Source organism: Saccopteryx leptura, chromosome 2, assembly GCF_036850995.1.
Source record: "Saccopteryx leptura isolate mSacLep1 chromosome 2, mSacLep1_pri_phased_curated, whole genome shotgun sequence".
Lineage (NCBI taxonomy): Eukaryota > Metazoa > Chordata > Mammalia > Chiroptera > Emballonuridae > Saccopteryx > Saccopteryx leptura.
In genome coordinates this window covers 136,944,075-136,960,180 of record NC_089504.1, presented here as the reverse complement: position 1 = coordinate 136,960,180, position 16,106 = coordinate 136,944,075, and the positions used below count along the sequence as shown (strand labels likewise).

The 16,106-nt window shown below is 42.1% G+C and overlaps 1 protein-coding gene across 1 annotated transcript in view; it reads left to right on the top strand.

Annotated features, from left to right (window-relative positions):
• The first annotated feature begins 4,609 nt into the window (after positions 1-4,609).
• Positions 4,610-16,106, top strand: part of IPO8 (importin 8) — a 64,390-nt gene continuing 52,893 nt past the window's right edge. Inside the window, exons 1-4 of the mRNA XM_066368883.1 lie at positions 4,610-4,916; positions 10,365-10,446; positions 12,730-12,886; positions 15,590-15,748. Coding sequence (XP_066224980.1) covers positions 4,833-4,916; positions 10,365-10,446; positions 12,730-12,886; positions 15,590-15,748 — 482 coding nt within the window. The 5' untranslated portion in view covers positions 4,610-4,832. The remainder of the gene's footprint in view (positions 4,917-10,364; positions 10,447-12,729; positions 12,887-15,589; positions 15,749-16,106) is intronic.

Genomic DNA, 16,106 nt, shown 5'->3' with positions numbered 1-16,106 from the left:
CACATTCATCAGAGGCTGAATAAGGTCTTCCTTCTCACCTGTTAAGTAGAATACAGTGATAATAGTTAATACTGTATTGTGAACAATGTACTTATCTCAGTCTCCCCAACAGCTCTTGGAAGCAGGTGAGGAAACAGGCACAGAGTGGTGAGGCAAATGCAAACCATGGTAAAATAGGACAATATAGCTGGCTCAAATTTTACCTTTTACTGGGTGAGGAGATCAGTAAATATAGATATCCTTTTATATTACACAAAGAAATAAGAATAGAGGGACTGACCTGTGGTGGCGCAGTGGATAAAGCGCTGACCTGGAAATGCTGAGGTCGCCAGTTCGAAACCCTGGGCTTGCCTGGTCAAGGCACATATGGGAGTTGATGCTTCCTGCTCCTCCCCCCTTCTCTCTCTCTGTCCCTCTCTCCTCTCCCTCTCTCTCTCCTTTCTAAAATGAATAAATTAAAAAAATAATAAAATAGAAATAAGAATAGAGGAACTTGTCTGACTGTAGTGGTGCTGTGGATGAAGTGTCCACCTGGGATGCTGAGGTTGTTGGCTCGACCTTCGGCTTGCCCAGTCAAGGCACAAAGGAGAAACAACTGCTGAGTTGATGCTTCCTGCTTCTCCACCTCTCTCTCTATCTCCTCTCTCTAAACTCAATAAATAAAATCTTTTTAAAAAGGAGGGCTCAAATAATGGACCTTATATAAGTTAAACATAAGTTATAGTTTAGAGAAACACTTAAAAGAAATCTGAGAGCAGAATCATAGATGCTTCCTGGTTTTCTTTTCCTGTTGTCTTGGCCGCTGCTAATTTGGCAGCACTGTAACTTGTCTTTACTGAGTCCAAAGCATATGAAGTTTTCATGGGAGCATCAATTTTCTAAGTATGTGTTTTGCTAGTTAAAAATTTTATTTTGAGATAATTATAGATTCTTACGTAGTTAAAGAAATAATACAGAGGGATCCTGTGTACCCTTTATCAACTTGCTTCAATGGTACCATATTACAAAACTATAGTATGATACAATATCACAACAAGGATATTGAGACAGATAACTGTCAAGATACAGAGCATTTCCATCACCACAAGGATCCCTTATGTTGCTCTTTTATAGTCACACCCACTTCCCTCTTGTCCCACCTCCACTTTACCCCTCACAACCATTGATCTGTTATATAATTACTTTAAGAATGTTATACGTATATCAAAATTTATATAAATGGAATCAGATAGTATGTGACCTTTTGGGATTGACTTTTTTCACTTACCATAATTCTCTGAAGATTTATTTAGGTCAGTAGTCAGCAAATCACAGCTCGTGAGCCACATGCGGCTCTTCGGCCCCTTGAATGTGGCTTTTCCACAAAATACCATGTGCAGGTGCTACCTCGATAAGGAATATACCTACCTATATAGTTTAAGTTTAAAAAATTTGGCTCTCAAAAGAAATTTCAATTGTTGTACTGTTGATATTTGGCTCTGTTGACTAATGAGTTTGCTGACCACTGACTAGGTTGTTGCATGTGCAATTCCTTTTGATTGTTCAGTTGTAGTCCATGGTACAAATGTGCCACTGTTTACTTAGTTGCTGTCTTCTAGAGAGGCTGTAACTATTTTACACTTCTACAAAGAATATATGAGTAATCCAGTTTCTCTGCATCCTCACCAGCATTTGGTGGTTTCAGTATTATTTATTTATTAAGTGAGAGGAGGGGAGATAGAGAAACGTACTCCTGCATGTGTCTAGACTGGGATCCACAGGGCAAGTCCCCTAGGGGCGATGCTCTGCCTATCTTGGGCTATTGCTTGGCAACTAGGCTATTTTTGGCACCTGAGGTAAAGACTCTACAGAGCCATCCTTGGTGCCTTTCAGCCATGGTTGGTGGGGCAAGGGGGTGGGGGGAGGGGTGGAGAAGCAGATGGTCACTTCTCATGTGTGCCCTGATTGGGAATCAAACCTGGGACACCACATGCTGAACTGATGCTCTACCATTGTGCCAACTAGCCAGGGCCACACACACTATTTTAAAAAAATCTTTTTTCTTATGTTATTGGAATGACATCATCAAATCTCTCCTTATGCCAGACTATCTTTAGTGTTACCAGAGTTCAGTTTTAGACATGTGCCTTAAAGGATTTGGGTACCTTCAGGTAGAAACATTGGACGTTTGGATTCATCCAGTTTAAGGAAAGACATCTTGGTTAGAACTAGTTTTGCAAGCTGTTCCTGTTAAGTTGATGGTTAAAGTTATATAAGTGAATGAAATGATGGAAATAGAGTGGGTGGAAGAGAACGACATGTAGGCTGAGGAGAAAGTTCTGAGAAGCACCAGTGTTTAAGACTTGGGTGGCCTGACCAGGCGGTGGCGCAGTAGATAGAGCGTGGACTGAGATATGGAGGTTTGAAGCCCCAAGGTTGCCGGCTTGAGTGCAGGGTTGCTGGCTTGAGCATGGGATCATAGACATGACCCTATGGTCGCTGGCTTGAGCCCAAGGTCACTGGCTTGAGCAAAGGGTCACTCAGTCTGCTGCAGCGCCCCCCCCTCCCCCGTCAAGGCACGTATGAGAAAGCAATCAATGAAAAACTAAGGTGCCTCAACAAAGAATTGATGCTTCTCATCTTTCTCCCTTCCTGTCTGTCTGTCCCTAACTGTCTCTCTCTCTCTGACTCTGTCTCTGTCACAAACACAAAAAAATATTTCAGAGGTCAAAGAACTTAAGATGAATTATCATGACGCCCAAAAGAGTGGATTAATGAAATAGCATGCAGGTGAAAGGCACTATGTTTTCAAAACTAAGCAGTTTGTATTTTATCTTGAAATTGATGGGAAATCAAGGAAGGGACATGATAGTACGTATTTATTTTATTTTTTAGAGAGAGACAGGAAGGGAGAGATGGGGAGGACAGAGATGAGAAGGAACAACTTGTAGTAGCTTCACTTTAGTAGTTGTTGACTTACTGTTCTCATATGTGCTGGGACAAGGGGTAGGGTATAGGGGGGCTCACGGGGAACCAGTGACCCCTTGCTCAAGCCAGCAACCTTTGGGCTCTAGCCAGAGACCTTGGGACTATGTCAATGATCCCGCGCTCAAACCGAGTACCTCCGATTTTCAAATCCGGACCCTGGCCCACGTTCAATCCACTGCGCCACCACCAGTCAGGCGATGGTATTCACCTTTAAGAAACACGACTGGCCCTGGCCGGTTGGCTCAGCGGTAGAGCGTCGGCCTAGCGTGTGGAGGACCCGGGTTCGATTCCCGGCCAGGGCACACAGGAGAAGCGCCCATTTGCTTCTCCACCCCTCCGCCGCGCTTTCCTCTCTGTCTCTCTCTTCCCCTCCCACAGCCAAGGCTCCATTGGAGCAAAGATGGCCCGGGCGCTGGGGATGGCTCTGTGGCCTCTGCCTCAGGCGCTAGAGTGGCTCTGGTCGCAACATGGCGACGCCCAGGATGGGCAGAGCATCGCCCCCTGGTGGGCAGAGCTTCGCCCCATGGTGGGCGTGCCGGGTGGATCCCGGTCGGGCGCATGCGGGAGTCTGTCTGACTGTCTCTCCCTGTTTCCAGCTTAAGAAAAATGAAAAGAAAAAAAAAAGAAACACGACTGATGGCACTGCAGAGAATGGACTAAAGAGGGGGCAAAATTGGAAGCAATCAGGGACATATTTCTAAGCACTTCCATGCCTAGCTGAGGGGCACTGTCTTACTTACAGTCTCTGCAGAGGGGATAGCTTTCAGGCAGGCAAGTTTTACCACATATTTTCTACCCTCTTGATTGAACCCAGTTAACTGAACCAATCTATCTTAATTATCTGCTCTTGGAAAGATCACATTCCCTCAGATGTATTTTTCCCACATGTATTTTGCCCATCTCTTTTCTGGTTAACTTCAGGGAAAACGAGGTCCTTAATATTGTTATGCCATTGAAATTGTGGGGCCAGATATGGCCATAGTGGGTGAAACAGTATAACCCTCTATACCTTTCACTACTTTTCTGAGAAGGCCTGGACATTTTTCAGAAACGCAAGCGTGTTGTTAGTTTCTTTGATCTCTGTATTCCCAGAGTTATTCTGTAAATTTGTCTGTTTACGTTTTGTTTCCTCTATCAAGATTGTAAGTTTCCCCATAGTAACCTGCAAGAAATTCATGTTGCTACAACATGGTCCCTAAATATTTCAGTCCTCTGGCTCAAAAACATATTGAACAAACATTCAGTGAATGAATGAATGATGGCTCCCACAGATAGAGAAGACCCTGTTCTGTTCGTACCCTGTTCTCAAGGTACGAACAAAGTCTGCCCTGGAACAGACTCTGTGTGATGTCCAAACAGTTCTCGGACTAAGAAAGAGCGCCAGTCTATCCATATATGCTTAATTTGGAAGCAGCTGCACAGAGACACCCAGCCAGTTGGTTTCCCAGCTGGGCAGAACGGAGGCAGTTCTGCGCGCAGGACGGCGCCGCGGGCCGGAGACAGGAGAGCGCAGCGCTCGGGGCCGCGCTCCGCACAGCAGCACGCCGGCCGCCTGGGGGAGCCCGCCCTCGCCCCGCGCCCGGGGGAAGAGGCCGCCGTAAAGGAGGCGGCGCTTCCTCTTCTCCCGCCTCCCACCGGCTGTCGTAAAAGGGTGAATGGAGAGCGAGTTGTGGGGGGTAGGAAGGGAGTACAGGGGGCGCGGAGCCGGAGTGGCGCAGCAAGTGGCTGCAGGTGGCGACGGTGGCGGGGGGTGGGGAGTGAGGTAGTGCAGGGGTCACGGAGGAGAAGGCTGAGCGGGTCAAAGGGAAACTAAAGCTGCAGTCTGGCCTACTGGTCCGGGGGCCGCGGAGCCCCCGCCCGGGGAGATGGACCTCAACCGGATCATCCAAGCGCTGAAGGGCACCATCGACCCGAAGCTGCGGATTGCAGCGGAGAATGAGCTCAATCAGGTGAGGCCCGGGCCTGCGGCCCCCACCGGCTCCCCAGCGCTCCCTACTTGGTGCCCGAGCTTTACCCCGCTTGGGGGCTCGGGACCCCGCACCGCCCTCTGCCCGCCCCGCCCCCGCCCCAGGGAGCAGCGCAGCCGCGCTCCCGGGACCTTTCCGGGACAGCCTTCGCACCTGTTGGCTACCTTTGCACCTTTCCTAGTCGTTCCCTTCCCGCTTGGTTCGCAAAAGGGAATTTGAGCTTTAAAACCTGGTGTTTGCAGGGTGTGATTTAAGTGCGCTGACTTGGGGCCGCGGGTGGGAAAATGCACTTAAAATTCAAATCTGAGTTCAGCTTTCCTCCAGACCCAGCCCTTTTTAGGTGTTGCTGTGGGAAACCCTGCCCATCGCCTGCTTCTGTGGGGCTGGCAGGGCCGCGCTGACGCTGATTGGCAGAGTTGTGTTGGAGAGCTGGGAAATGCTGTCGGGAGAGTGGTCTGCGGAGGAGAGGCAGGCTTCATGGTGGTGCTGCCTTACAAAAGACACGTGCAATGATATGTGTTAGGAGGGATTTCTTAAAAAACGCTAAAATGTGTAAGACTTTCTTTTATCCTCCATGCTCTCTTCTTCTTGACTAGCCTTAGCCTTATTCCATAGTTAACACCGACGTTTCCAAACTCTAGCTTATAGTTTCCTCTTCACCTGTAGAAATGAATCATAGACCTCTCACTAAAGAGTAGGAGTTAAGGTCTCCCTCCAGGATGGAATGACAGCTGTTTGAGTTTGTGGTAACCCTTAAAATAGAAAGAATATTCCTAAATTAGTGATTCTCACAGCAGCGGCAACTCACCTGGGAACTTGTTGGAAATGCAGATTATGAGGTTTAGCACCAGACTCGAAGAATCAGAAACTCGGGTTGGGGTCCAATTTTGTTTTAATTAGCTGGGTAGGTGATTCTGTGCTTTCGAAAGTGTGTGAACGACTGTTCTAAGCAAATATTTTTGTAGGAGTTCGCTAGGGTTTTCCCTGGAGTTGACTTAAAAGTGCAGGTGTGCATTGTGAGTTTTTGAAATGGATTGTTTTAGTGGGAAAGGTGGGTGGAGTTTGGAGTAAATGTGAACCCAGGATTCCCAAGAGATAAAAGGGAGAGTGAAAACTCTGACTTTGGAGCGAAGGTTGAGTTGAACCGAAGCCTAAGTGAACGTATTTCTTAAAAAGAAAAGGACTCTTAATCAGAATAGGAGAAAGTTAAAGTCGGTACCTGTCCCAGGCTTTACACAGTATAAGTACTATGTGTTGATTGGCTAGAAAAGTAGTAATCCAGGGGTTGGTTAGGAGGAACAAAGCAAGAGCTGAATTTGCAATCTACTATTATGAACAGGATGGTTGGCCCCTTTGTGACCCCCTTCTCAGTGAGGCCAGCTGTTACTTTGCTAGTGTAGATAGGGATCATATCCTTGATATCATGATACACTTCCCTGCTTCTGTTAGCATCCTCTTGCTTTGTTTCTGATTCATCGGTACATAAGTGCAGTTGACTTTATAGAAGTGGAAATGGTAGATGGGAGATCCTGTAGACCTGGAAGTAATATTTAGAACCCAAATCTATTTTTTTTTCCCATGGTATTTCAATCCAAATTCATTCCATCCTTACTCTGCCCTGGTCCAATATTCACCCAAGTCATCACAGACCACAGTTTCCTCTGTTAGATCTAAAAGTAGATTATTGCTATGCCACTCTTTAGCATTTCATTTTATATAAAGCTTTGAATTGTGATAGGCTCTAAGTATTTTTTTTTTTTTGCATTGGTTGTAAGTAGAAGACTAACATGTCACATAACCTTATAGTAAAACATGGTTATAATGTTGGGTGTTGTATGCTTATCCTTTACCATCCTGCTTTGTTGGATAAACAGGTAGGTAAACCATCATAAGTGATAAGGGTCCAGCTCTTTTATTTTAGTCTGCCCCCCGCCCCCAGCAAATAGGCTGTGCATGGGAAATGAGGGCAGATTCCACAAAGTACTGATTGGCTTGTCAGTTACCATTTAGAAGAGAAAAAAGCAGCTTCAAAATATAATATAGCCTGTATTCCAAAGGATAGATTCTTATTTGGAACTGTATATTTCTGTGGCCAGTGTAGTATTTCTGTTACCAACGACTAGTTCTTTGATAGCTATTTGTGATATTGTTTGTATGGGAAAATGCATTTTCATTTTTATATCAGGATATTAAGAATGCTTCCTGTTCATATTCCTCACCATCTCTAGCTCCAGAAATCAAGTAGGAGTAGGTAGATATCTGGCTCCAGTAACTCATCCAGGGAGGTGTCTTCCTTTAATAAATAATTCTCCACATGGCCTCAACAAGGAAATAAAGATATGTACTTTTATTGCCAAGCTTTTATTTCCTGCTTTTCCACGCATCTGTGGTATCATTTTTATTGCCCTTTAAGGAGTGTGCTTATATGAATCACATTTACTAAGTTAAATTGCAGGTACTACATAGTACAATACTCTGTTCTCATAGAGCTTGCATTTCTAGTGGGGAATACAGACAAGTAAATAATATAATTTCAGGTCATAAATGCTATTGAGAGTAAAGCCCTAGATGAGTGTGTTGGGATGTATAAGTGGGGTGGTCGTTCTCTGAAGGATGACATTGAGCAGAGACCTGGATGTTGTTTAGAGTGAACCTGGTGGAGAACTGGGAGGGGAACAGAGGGAAGGGCAGGTTCAGTGGAAGCCCTTAACTTGGCACATTGAAGAACTAGAGAAGTTAAGGTCATGGGAGCAGTGAGGCAGAGGATGGGAAAACATCAGGGCTTTGCTTTAAATGAGTTCTCATAAAATGCAGATCCAGGCTCCTGGGAGAAGGTATGCTGAACAGACTGCATCATTTGTCTGGTTTTAGCTTTACTGAGAATTTATGAGTCTTCTTGCAAGGCCAAGTATGATCTCTGGAAATGTGGTTGGGTTGTATCATGGTCGAGGTACCAGACATCCAGTGGGAATGTGGTCAGAGGGAATGGGGTTGCTGTATATATTTTTTTCCTGCTTGTAACTGGGCAAACTCAGGAGTAAGTCAAGTTAAAACATGTATGTTGGGTGAAATGACCCAGGCAGCAGGCACTGCATCAGCACAGACTCACATGGGCATTAAGTTTAAAAGATGCTGCAATGACAACAGCTCTCAACGCTGAGGGGTGCACCCTTCCAACTGGCGGCTCCTCTCTGTAGCTCGCACACAGCTTTTTAATAAATGTCATCTTGTTCATTTTCCTGTGTTACATCGTCTGTTTTCTTCAGCATGTGTTTTTCTAGTTTTGGTTTGTGAAAAATATTATAAATAAAGTTGAAGCACACATAAGTTGGGAAGAAGCACTTGCAATGTATGGGTCAAATAAAAGGTTGAGATTGTAAATTCATAAATAGCTTTTAAAATTCATTAAGACTAAAACAAATATGCCATTTACAAAAGGATAAAGGGAATAGAGATTTGTAGAAAAACAAATAGCCAACAAATAGGAAAAAATTCAATGTAGGGGAAATGTAATTTAAAATATGAATAAGATTTTTTTGGTTCACGGTCAAGGCACACAGGAGAAGTGACCATCTGCTTCTCCACCCCTCCCTTTCCTCTCTCTTTATCTCTCTCTCCCCCCCCACTCTCTTCCTCCTGCAGCCATGGCTCGAATGGTTCCAGTAAAGTTGGCCCATCCCGCTGAGCGCTGAGGATGGCTCCATGGCCTTACCTTGGGAGCTAAAAATAGCTCAGTTACTGAGCAACAGAGCAGCTGCCCCAGATAGGCAGAGCATCACATCCTAGTGGGCTTGCCAGGTGGCTCCTGGTCCGGGCACATGCGGGAGTCTGTCTCTCTGCCTCCCCATTTCTCAATAAAAAACAAAACCAAAAACATGAATAAGGTTTTAAAGTTTTGAAACGAATGATAATCCCTATACTGGATAGATGAACACACTCATGTACTACTGTTGGTGCTATAAATTGCTGCACCTTTTCTGGAGAGCATTTTGACCATATATTGGAAAAAACTGTTCATACTATTTAATTTTTCCATTAATTTGAGAAAGAGAGAGAGATAGAGAAGCATCAACTCGCTGTTCCACTTAGTTTTTCCATTTAGTTGTATACTCATCGATTGCTTCTTGTATGGCAGTGGTTCCCAACCCCCAGGCTGCGGACCAGTACCGATCCGTGGGCCATTTGGTACTGGTCTGCAGAGAAAGAATAAATAACTTACATTATCTCCGTTTTATTTATATTTAAGTCTGAACGATGGTTTATTTTTAAAAAATGACCAGATTCCCTCTGATACATCCGTCTAAGACTCAGTCTTGATGCTTGTCTCGGTCACGTGATACATTTATCTGTCCCACCCTAAAGGCTGGTCTGTGAAAATATTTTCTGACATTAAACCTGTCTGTGGCCCAAAAAAGGTTGGGGACCACTGTTGTATGTGACTGGGGATAGAACCTGTGACCTTAGTGTGCCTGGATGGTGCTTTATCCACTGACCTACCCTGCCAGGATTATATTCATACTCTTTTTTTTTTTGTGACAGAGAGAGAGAGAGATGAGAAACATCAATTCTTCGTTGCGGCACCTTAGTTGTTCATTGATTCCTTTCTCATATGTGCCTTGACGGGGGGGGGGAGGCTACAGCAGACTGAGTGGCCCCTTGCTCAAGCCAGTGACCTTGGGTTCAAGCTGGTGAGCTTTTTGCTCAAACCAGATGAGCCCGCACTCAAACCGGTGACCTCGGGGTTTCAAACCTGGGTCCCTGTGTCCCAGTCCAACGCTCTGTCCACAGTGCCACCGCCTGGTCAGGCATGTTCATACTTTTATTCCTCAATTTACAGTAAATTTTTTTACTTGTAGTATTTTAGTAATCTTCATTTTGTTTTTTTTTTGTTGTTGTTTTTTTTCTTTTTTTTCTTTTTTTTCTTTCATTTTTCTGAAGCTGGAAACAGGGAGAGACAGTCAGACAGACTCCCGCATGCGCCCGACCGGGATCCACCCAGCATGCCCACCAGGGGCGACGCTCTGCCCACCAGGGGGCGATGCTATGCCCATCCTGGGCGTCGCCATGTTGCGACCAGAGCCACTCTAGCGCCTGGGGCAGAGGCCACAGAGCCATCCCCAGCGCCCGGGCCATCTTTGCTCCAATGGAGCCTTGGCTGCGGGAGGGGAAGAGAGAGACAGAGAGGAAAGCGCGGCGGAGGGGTGGAGAAGCAAATGGGCGCTTCTCCTGTGTGCCCTGGCCGGGAATCGAACCCGGGTCCTCCGCATGCTAGGCCGACGCTCTACCGCTGAGCCAACCGGCCAGGGCGTAATCTTCATTTTGAATAGTTTCTCTCACTTTAAAAGTTTTATTTACAGAGGTCTATTTAGTAACAGGTGTTAATATTCATTTATATTGCCCTATTTTCTAAAATTTTCTTTGTAATTTCAGTCCTACAAGATTATCAATTTTGCCCCCAGCCTACTTCGTATTATAGTCTCTGATCATGTGGAATTCCCAGTACGCCAGGCAGGTGAGTTGGTTTTTATTTGTATAAATTTATTTATGGTGGAAGTAAAATTAGAGATTTATTTTAAGTCCAGATATCTGTGATTTCTTGAAAAAAAAAAAAAATGAAACGCACAAGAAGTATTTCTAATGCCTTAAAAGAAATCACTTTGCTGTCCCGGGAAATTTGCCGGTGGCCCTGAGCTCCTTCGCCGCCCCTGGGTTTTCCCGCATTCTTTCCCGATTTTAATAGTTTTTATCTGCCTAACTTTTTATGATTCCTGGTGGCCTAGCCTTTGGGACCGTAGATTAATTCTATGAATTTATATGTGTGAATTTGAGCTCCATTTGCATGTCAGATCATGGAGGAAATATATGAATGTTCCTAACCATGCAGTTGAGGAGCAGGACTTGTGTTTTAAACATGAAACTTACCCTTAAGTCTGTGGGGCCAAATGTAGTTCCATGATGTTGTGTATTGTAGTTTTTTTTTTTTTTTTTTTTTTTTTTACAAAAATATTTTCTTAATTGATTTACGGGGAGGGGGGCGAGTGAGAAATATCAGCTCATAGTTGCTTCACTTTGGTTGTTTATTGCTTGCTTGTTGCTTGTCATATGTGCCTTGACCAGCCAAGGCCAGGGTTTTGAACTAGAGACCTCAACATTCCAGATCGATGCTCTATCCACTGCACCACCACAGGTCAGGCATTTTTTTTTTAAATAAGCTGGTTAGAGCCCAAAGGCAAAAAAAATGGCAAAAAGTATGAAGTATCATGAATCCTGAAAAGACAGTAAATTCAAGATAAATGGGGTAAAATAATAACTAGTTAAAAAATGAATAATTAAAAAGACTTTTATTATGTAAGTGATGTATGCTAATTGTAAGTAATTTGGGCAATATAAAAATAAGAAGAAAGTAAAAAAAAAATTACTCAGTATTTATCACTCAGAAATGACCATCATTAATATATAATATGTGTATATGTTTGAGTAGAGGAATTGAATAGTTTTATAGAAATGGGGTTATATTCTACATGGTGACAAAAGTTTTTCATTTTACTTCAAATAACAGAATGAAGAAGTAAGGAATCATTAAGCTTTGGGAAAATATTTATAATAATATGTATGATTAGCTGAAAGATCCTTTGTAGTTAAGAAAAATCTGTAGAAAAACATTCCTATTGGAATTATATTTTACTTTAATAAAGTTTATAAGACTTTTCTGTGAGTTTTTTGAAACCATTACTCTCAGTTTTATTTAATCTTTTTTTTATAAAATGGGCTGTTCTGAAACCACATTTTGCTAAATGGAACCTATTTTAATGACCTAAGTATGTATAGGGTCATTGTGAAGTTCCTATGGAAGCTTTGTGGAAATTGTATTTTTAAAGACCTTAAAGCAATTTATTAAAACTAATATGTCGTCTTTATATGACATATAAACCTTACAAAAATACCGAATTTATACATTAGATTGCTTTTAATGCTTCCGCCAAAGATAGCTGCTGTCAACTCTGGTGCATGGTTGTCCAATTTTTTTTCCCTATAGATCTGCTGGCTTTAATAAGTAACAAGATCTTTTAATATTTCATATTCTGTTTTATAATTTACTTTGAGAAATTTAATCATATGCCCTCAATTCATGCCAGAGCATATGCATATACTTTATAACAGTTGTTCAGTATTTCTTTGTACAGAACTACCTTAGTTTATTGAAACAATTTGAAATTAATGGACATTTCCTTTATTGTTCTTTTTGTTTTTGTTGTTATAGAGGCAATGCTAAAACGAGCATCCTTGGACAGACATCTCTGGATACTTGAGGGAATATTTTTGTTGAACAAACTATAAGAAATAGAAATGCTAGGTCAATGGATATCGCTGATGCTAACATTTAGAAGTTTGAATCTTATCAACAAATTGCTTTTGCTTGTGTTTTCTGTCAACAGTGCATCAGAATGCTAGGTTGCTCATATAGTCACAAAAGTATTATAATCCCTATAGAACTAGTCTTGAAAATAAAAAGCAACCTTCAGACAACAAAGATACACACAGGGTAAAATCGTAGACTTACTTATAATTCAGTCATTAAATGCTGTTAGTTTTATAACTAAAAATATTTTTATTATGGGGCCCCATAAAAGACGGCCTGTATAAAAGGCACACTGTAAGATTTAGAACTGGAAGATTTTCCGTTTTTGCTGGCTGTCAGGTTGAACATGGACGGGTTTAGCCCTTCATACTTTGTAAAGCTGGATTAAAGTCATTTTTTCGATACTGCTTCATGGCGTTTTTTTCTCTAACTTAGCTGCCATTTACTTGAAGAACATGGTGACACAGTACTGGCCGGATCGAGAACCTCCACCGGGAGAAGCGATATTTCCTTTCAACATTCATGAAAATGATCGCCAGCAAATACGTGATAACATCGTGGAAGGAATAATTCGGTCTCCGGATTTAGTGAGGTACATTATACTCTGTCTATGTGATGAGCACAAAATATATATGGGTGAGGGGAGGTGGGATTTAATCATCAGCCTCATGTTTGGTTTTTTAAGAGGTAAACTAATGAAGATGGCACTCAAAGAATATTGTTTTACATGTCTGTCTTTGCGTTTGTAATCCTTTGCAATATTTTTGGAAAGGTTTAGTTGCTTTCAGTTGCCACAAAAAAGAGTTAAGGCGAAAATCGTACTTGACTAAAATTGTTGTATAAATCCCTGCTATGTAAATAGCTTGTATTCTTGGTTATGCTCTCTTGACTTTTTCCTGACACAGGGAAATTGACTTCTGGGAGTTTTAACCTACCACTTTTCTTAACAAATGACCTCTCTTTTCATTCAGTTTTATGCACTGTCTTTTCCCGTGGAGAAGACAGGCTAGAGGAGGTGTAAACACGCAGAATCGTCTGTGGTTTCTCACGGTCAGCTTAGGTGCCGCAGGGCAGTGCTGTGTGAGGGAACTGTCTGCAGGGGTGGAGATCTGCCTCTACACTGCCCGGTATTGAGTCACATGCATACACGGTCTTAAGTGCTTGAAATGTTGCTGGTGTAACAGGAGCTGACTTTTTTATTTAATATCGGTAAATTTAAAGTGTACACATGTGGCTGGTGACTGCCCCTATCTACTGGATAGCACAGCTGTCGAATTGTGAACAATTTTGCAATCTTAAAATAGGCAAAGCAAACTCCTTTCAACATGAGCTGGTAATTAGATTTCTTTTGAAAGTGGAGAATGGAAAGAGATGAATCTGAGGTAGGAGAATGAAATTGTTTAATGTCAAAAGATTAGATATAACTTTTTCCTTTGGGTGTCTGCAAGTTCTGACATGCGCAGGGGAAAGGGAAGAAACTTTGAAGAAGGCAAAGAAACACGGAACTCCTCTTCGTTCAGTTATTTTGTTTGTTAAGAGAAGAAAGTAAACTTAAAATGATTAAAGAAAAATCACCATTATTCTCATTGGTTGCCCAGATGCCAGCCTGGGCAGTGGCTCCCAGATGGTACCATCAGGAATTGTTTCTTGTCGAAATTCTTACCTATTCACATACCTCTGAATCCTGCACAGCTTCTGCATAGTAATGTGTGACAGGATGGCCATTCGTAGCCATCCCTTGCTTAGTTGGTATGAGAAAGGGTCGGCAGGGTCAACCTGAAGATGAAATTTTAAAAATTGAAAAGTTTCAGTTTAATTGCATCCAGATTTGACCAATATGTCAAATCTGGTGGCACAAGGGGAGAACTTTATCTTTATAATGAGATGGTTCTTTGTGGCTTTGTTTCTTTTATGTTCTGAAGTCTTAACTGTAATCACTTCTGAAGAAATAATTCTTCAAGTGTATTGAAGGGCATTGCAAAGAAAATTTTCATATAGATTTGACAACATAAGGAGAAGTCATTGTTCTGTTTGTTTATTTCCAGTGAGTCCTGGTTATTGGCTGTTCAGCTCAGCACACACTGTCTTTTTTCTTCACTGTGGAATCCTAGTTTAGCCAGGCTCACTTTCTAACCCTTTACAAATGACCATGTAAGGACATACAGTATATAGAAGAAAATGTTTTTTCTCTTTTTTTGTGTGTGACAGACACCAAGAAAGAGACAGAGAGAGGGACAGATAGGGACAGACAGATAGGAAGGAAGAGAGATGAGAAGCATCAATTCTTTGTTGAGGCACCTTAGTTGTTCATTGATTGCTTTCTCATATGTACCTTGACTGGGGGGTTACAGCAGACTGAGTGACCCCTTGCTCAAGCCAGTGACCTTGATTGAGCTGTGCTCAAACCAGATGAGCCCTCGCGCAAGCCGGCAACCTCGGGGTCTCGAACCTGGGCCCTCTGTGTCCCAGTCCGATGCTCTATCCATTGCACCATCGCCTGGCCAGGCATCTCATTTTCTTTTTAATACCAATTAGAAGGATCCTGTTGAGGAAATGATTACTGAGATAAGTGTTACGACATCACATCTTTTATTATTTAACTTTATGGTTTTATTAAAGGGATTCTTTTTTTATTTTATGTTTTACCTTTGGCTTTTTTCCCCCTCTTTATATCTTTTGAAATAGCTCTTAGATTTCCTCTTCAGAAATTGCCAGCTTCTTTCTTATACTCGATATACAAACTTGAGTATTTAGGAGGCTTTGATAGGTGCAGCATCCTGTGTTGGCGGTTGACTGAGAGTGGATGCTTCAGTGTTTTGGCCCTTTGACATGCTTCCTCCATTACATAGGCCTCCATTTTACTTACTTCGACCATTTTTAGGCTGTTTGTACAATATACTTGAATTGTACTTTATTTGTTTTATTTTTCTCTTAGGATATGATAACCAAAATATAAAATATAATAAGCCGGGAAATTTTGCAGAGCTAAATTCATAGGATTTAAAAAATATTTATATATATTTTAAATGAACCTATTTTAAATTCAATATTCTACCCAAAACTGTATTTAGAATAAAACGGTCTGAAAGGTTTTATTTGTTTTAGGAAATGATCTGTTCTCTTGATTTTCAGGAAGTTGAGCCACTGAGGAGGATTTTGTAGTGTGGCTCTTTGTCCTCTCACCCCAGACATATAACTGTATCATGTAAAGTGCTTTCCTGTGAAATATCAGTGGGCTTTGAAACCTGATATTTAGTAACTACTTAGATTTCGGACTTTTTCTCCCACCTTACAGAGTCCAGTTAACAATGTGTCTCCGTGCCATCATTAAATACGACTTCCCTGGTCACTGGCCAGCAGTGGTCGACAAGATAGACTATTACTTGCAGTCACAGAGCAGTGGAAGCTGGCTTGGCAGTTTATTATGTCTATATCAACTGGTGAAGACATATGAGTAAGTTGATCTCCATTGGCTGGAAATACCAGCCTGGTGTTACTTAGAATTAAATTGCATAGAGGGGTCTGCTATGGGTGTTCTTGGGAATCAGGTTAATTTGCCAAATGGTAGGTTAAGCACAGTTAAACATGCTTATTTACTACAGTTATCTAAAGAACCTTTCATCTGTGATCGTACATTACTAATCTCTGAGGCAGTGATAAGATAATGCAGTGCTTTTCAAAATTATTTGTTAGTTTCAGAGGACCATTTATTAATAGCTTTCCCTGAAAACTCTGATACAGAGGTATCTTAGCATTTATCTTCAAGTGAGCACATCATTAAGTATATCAAACTTTTAACTTTTTGTGTACAA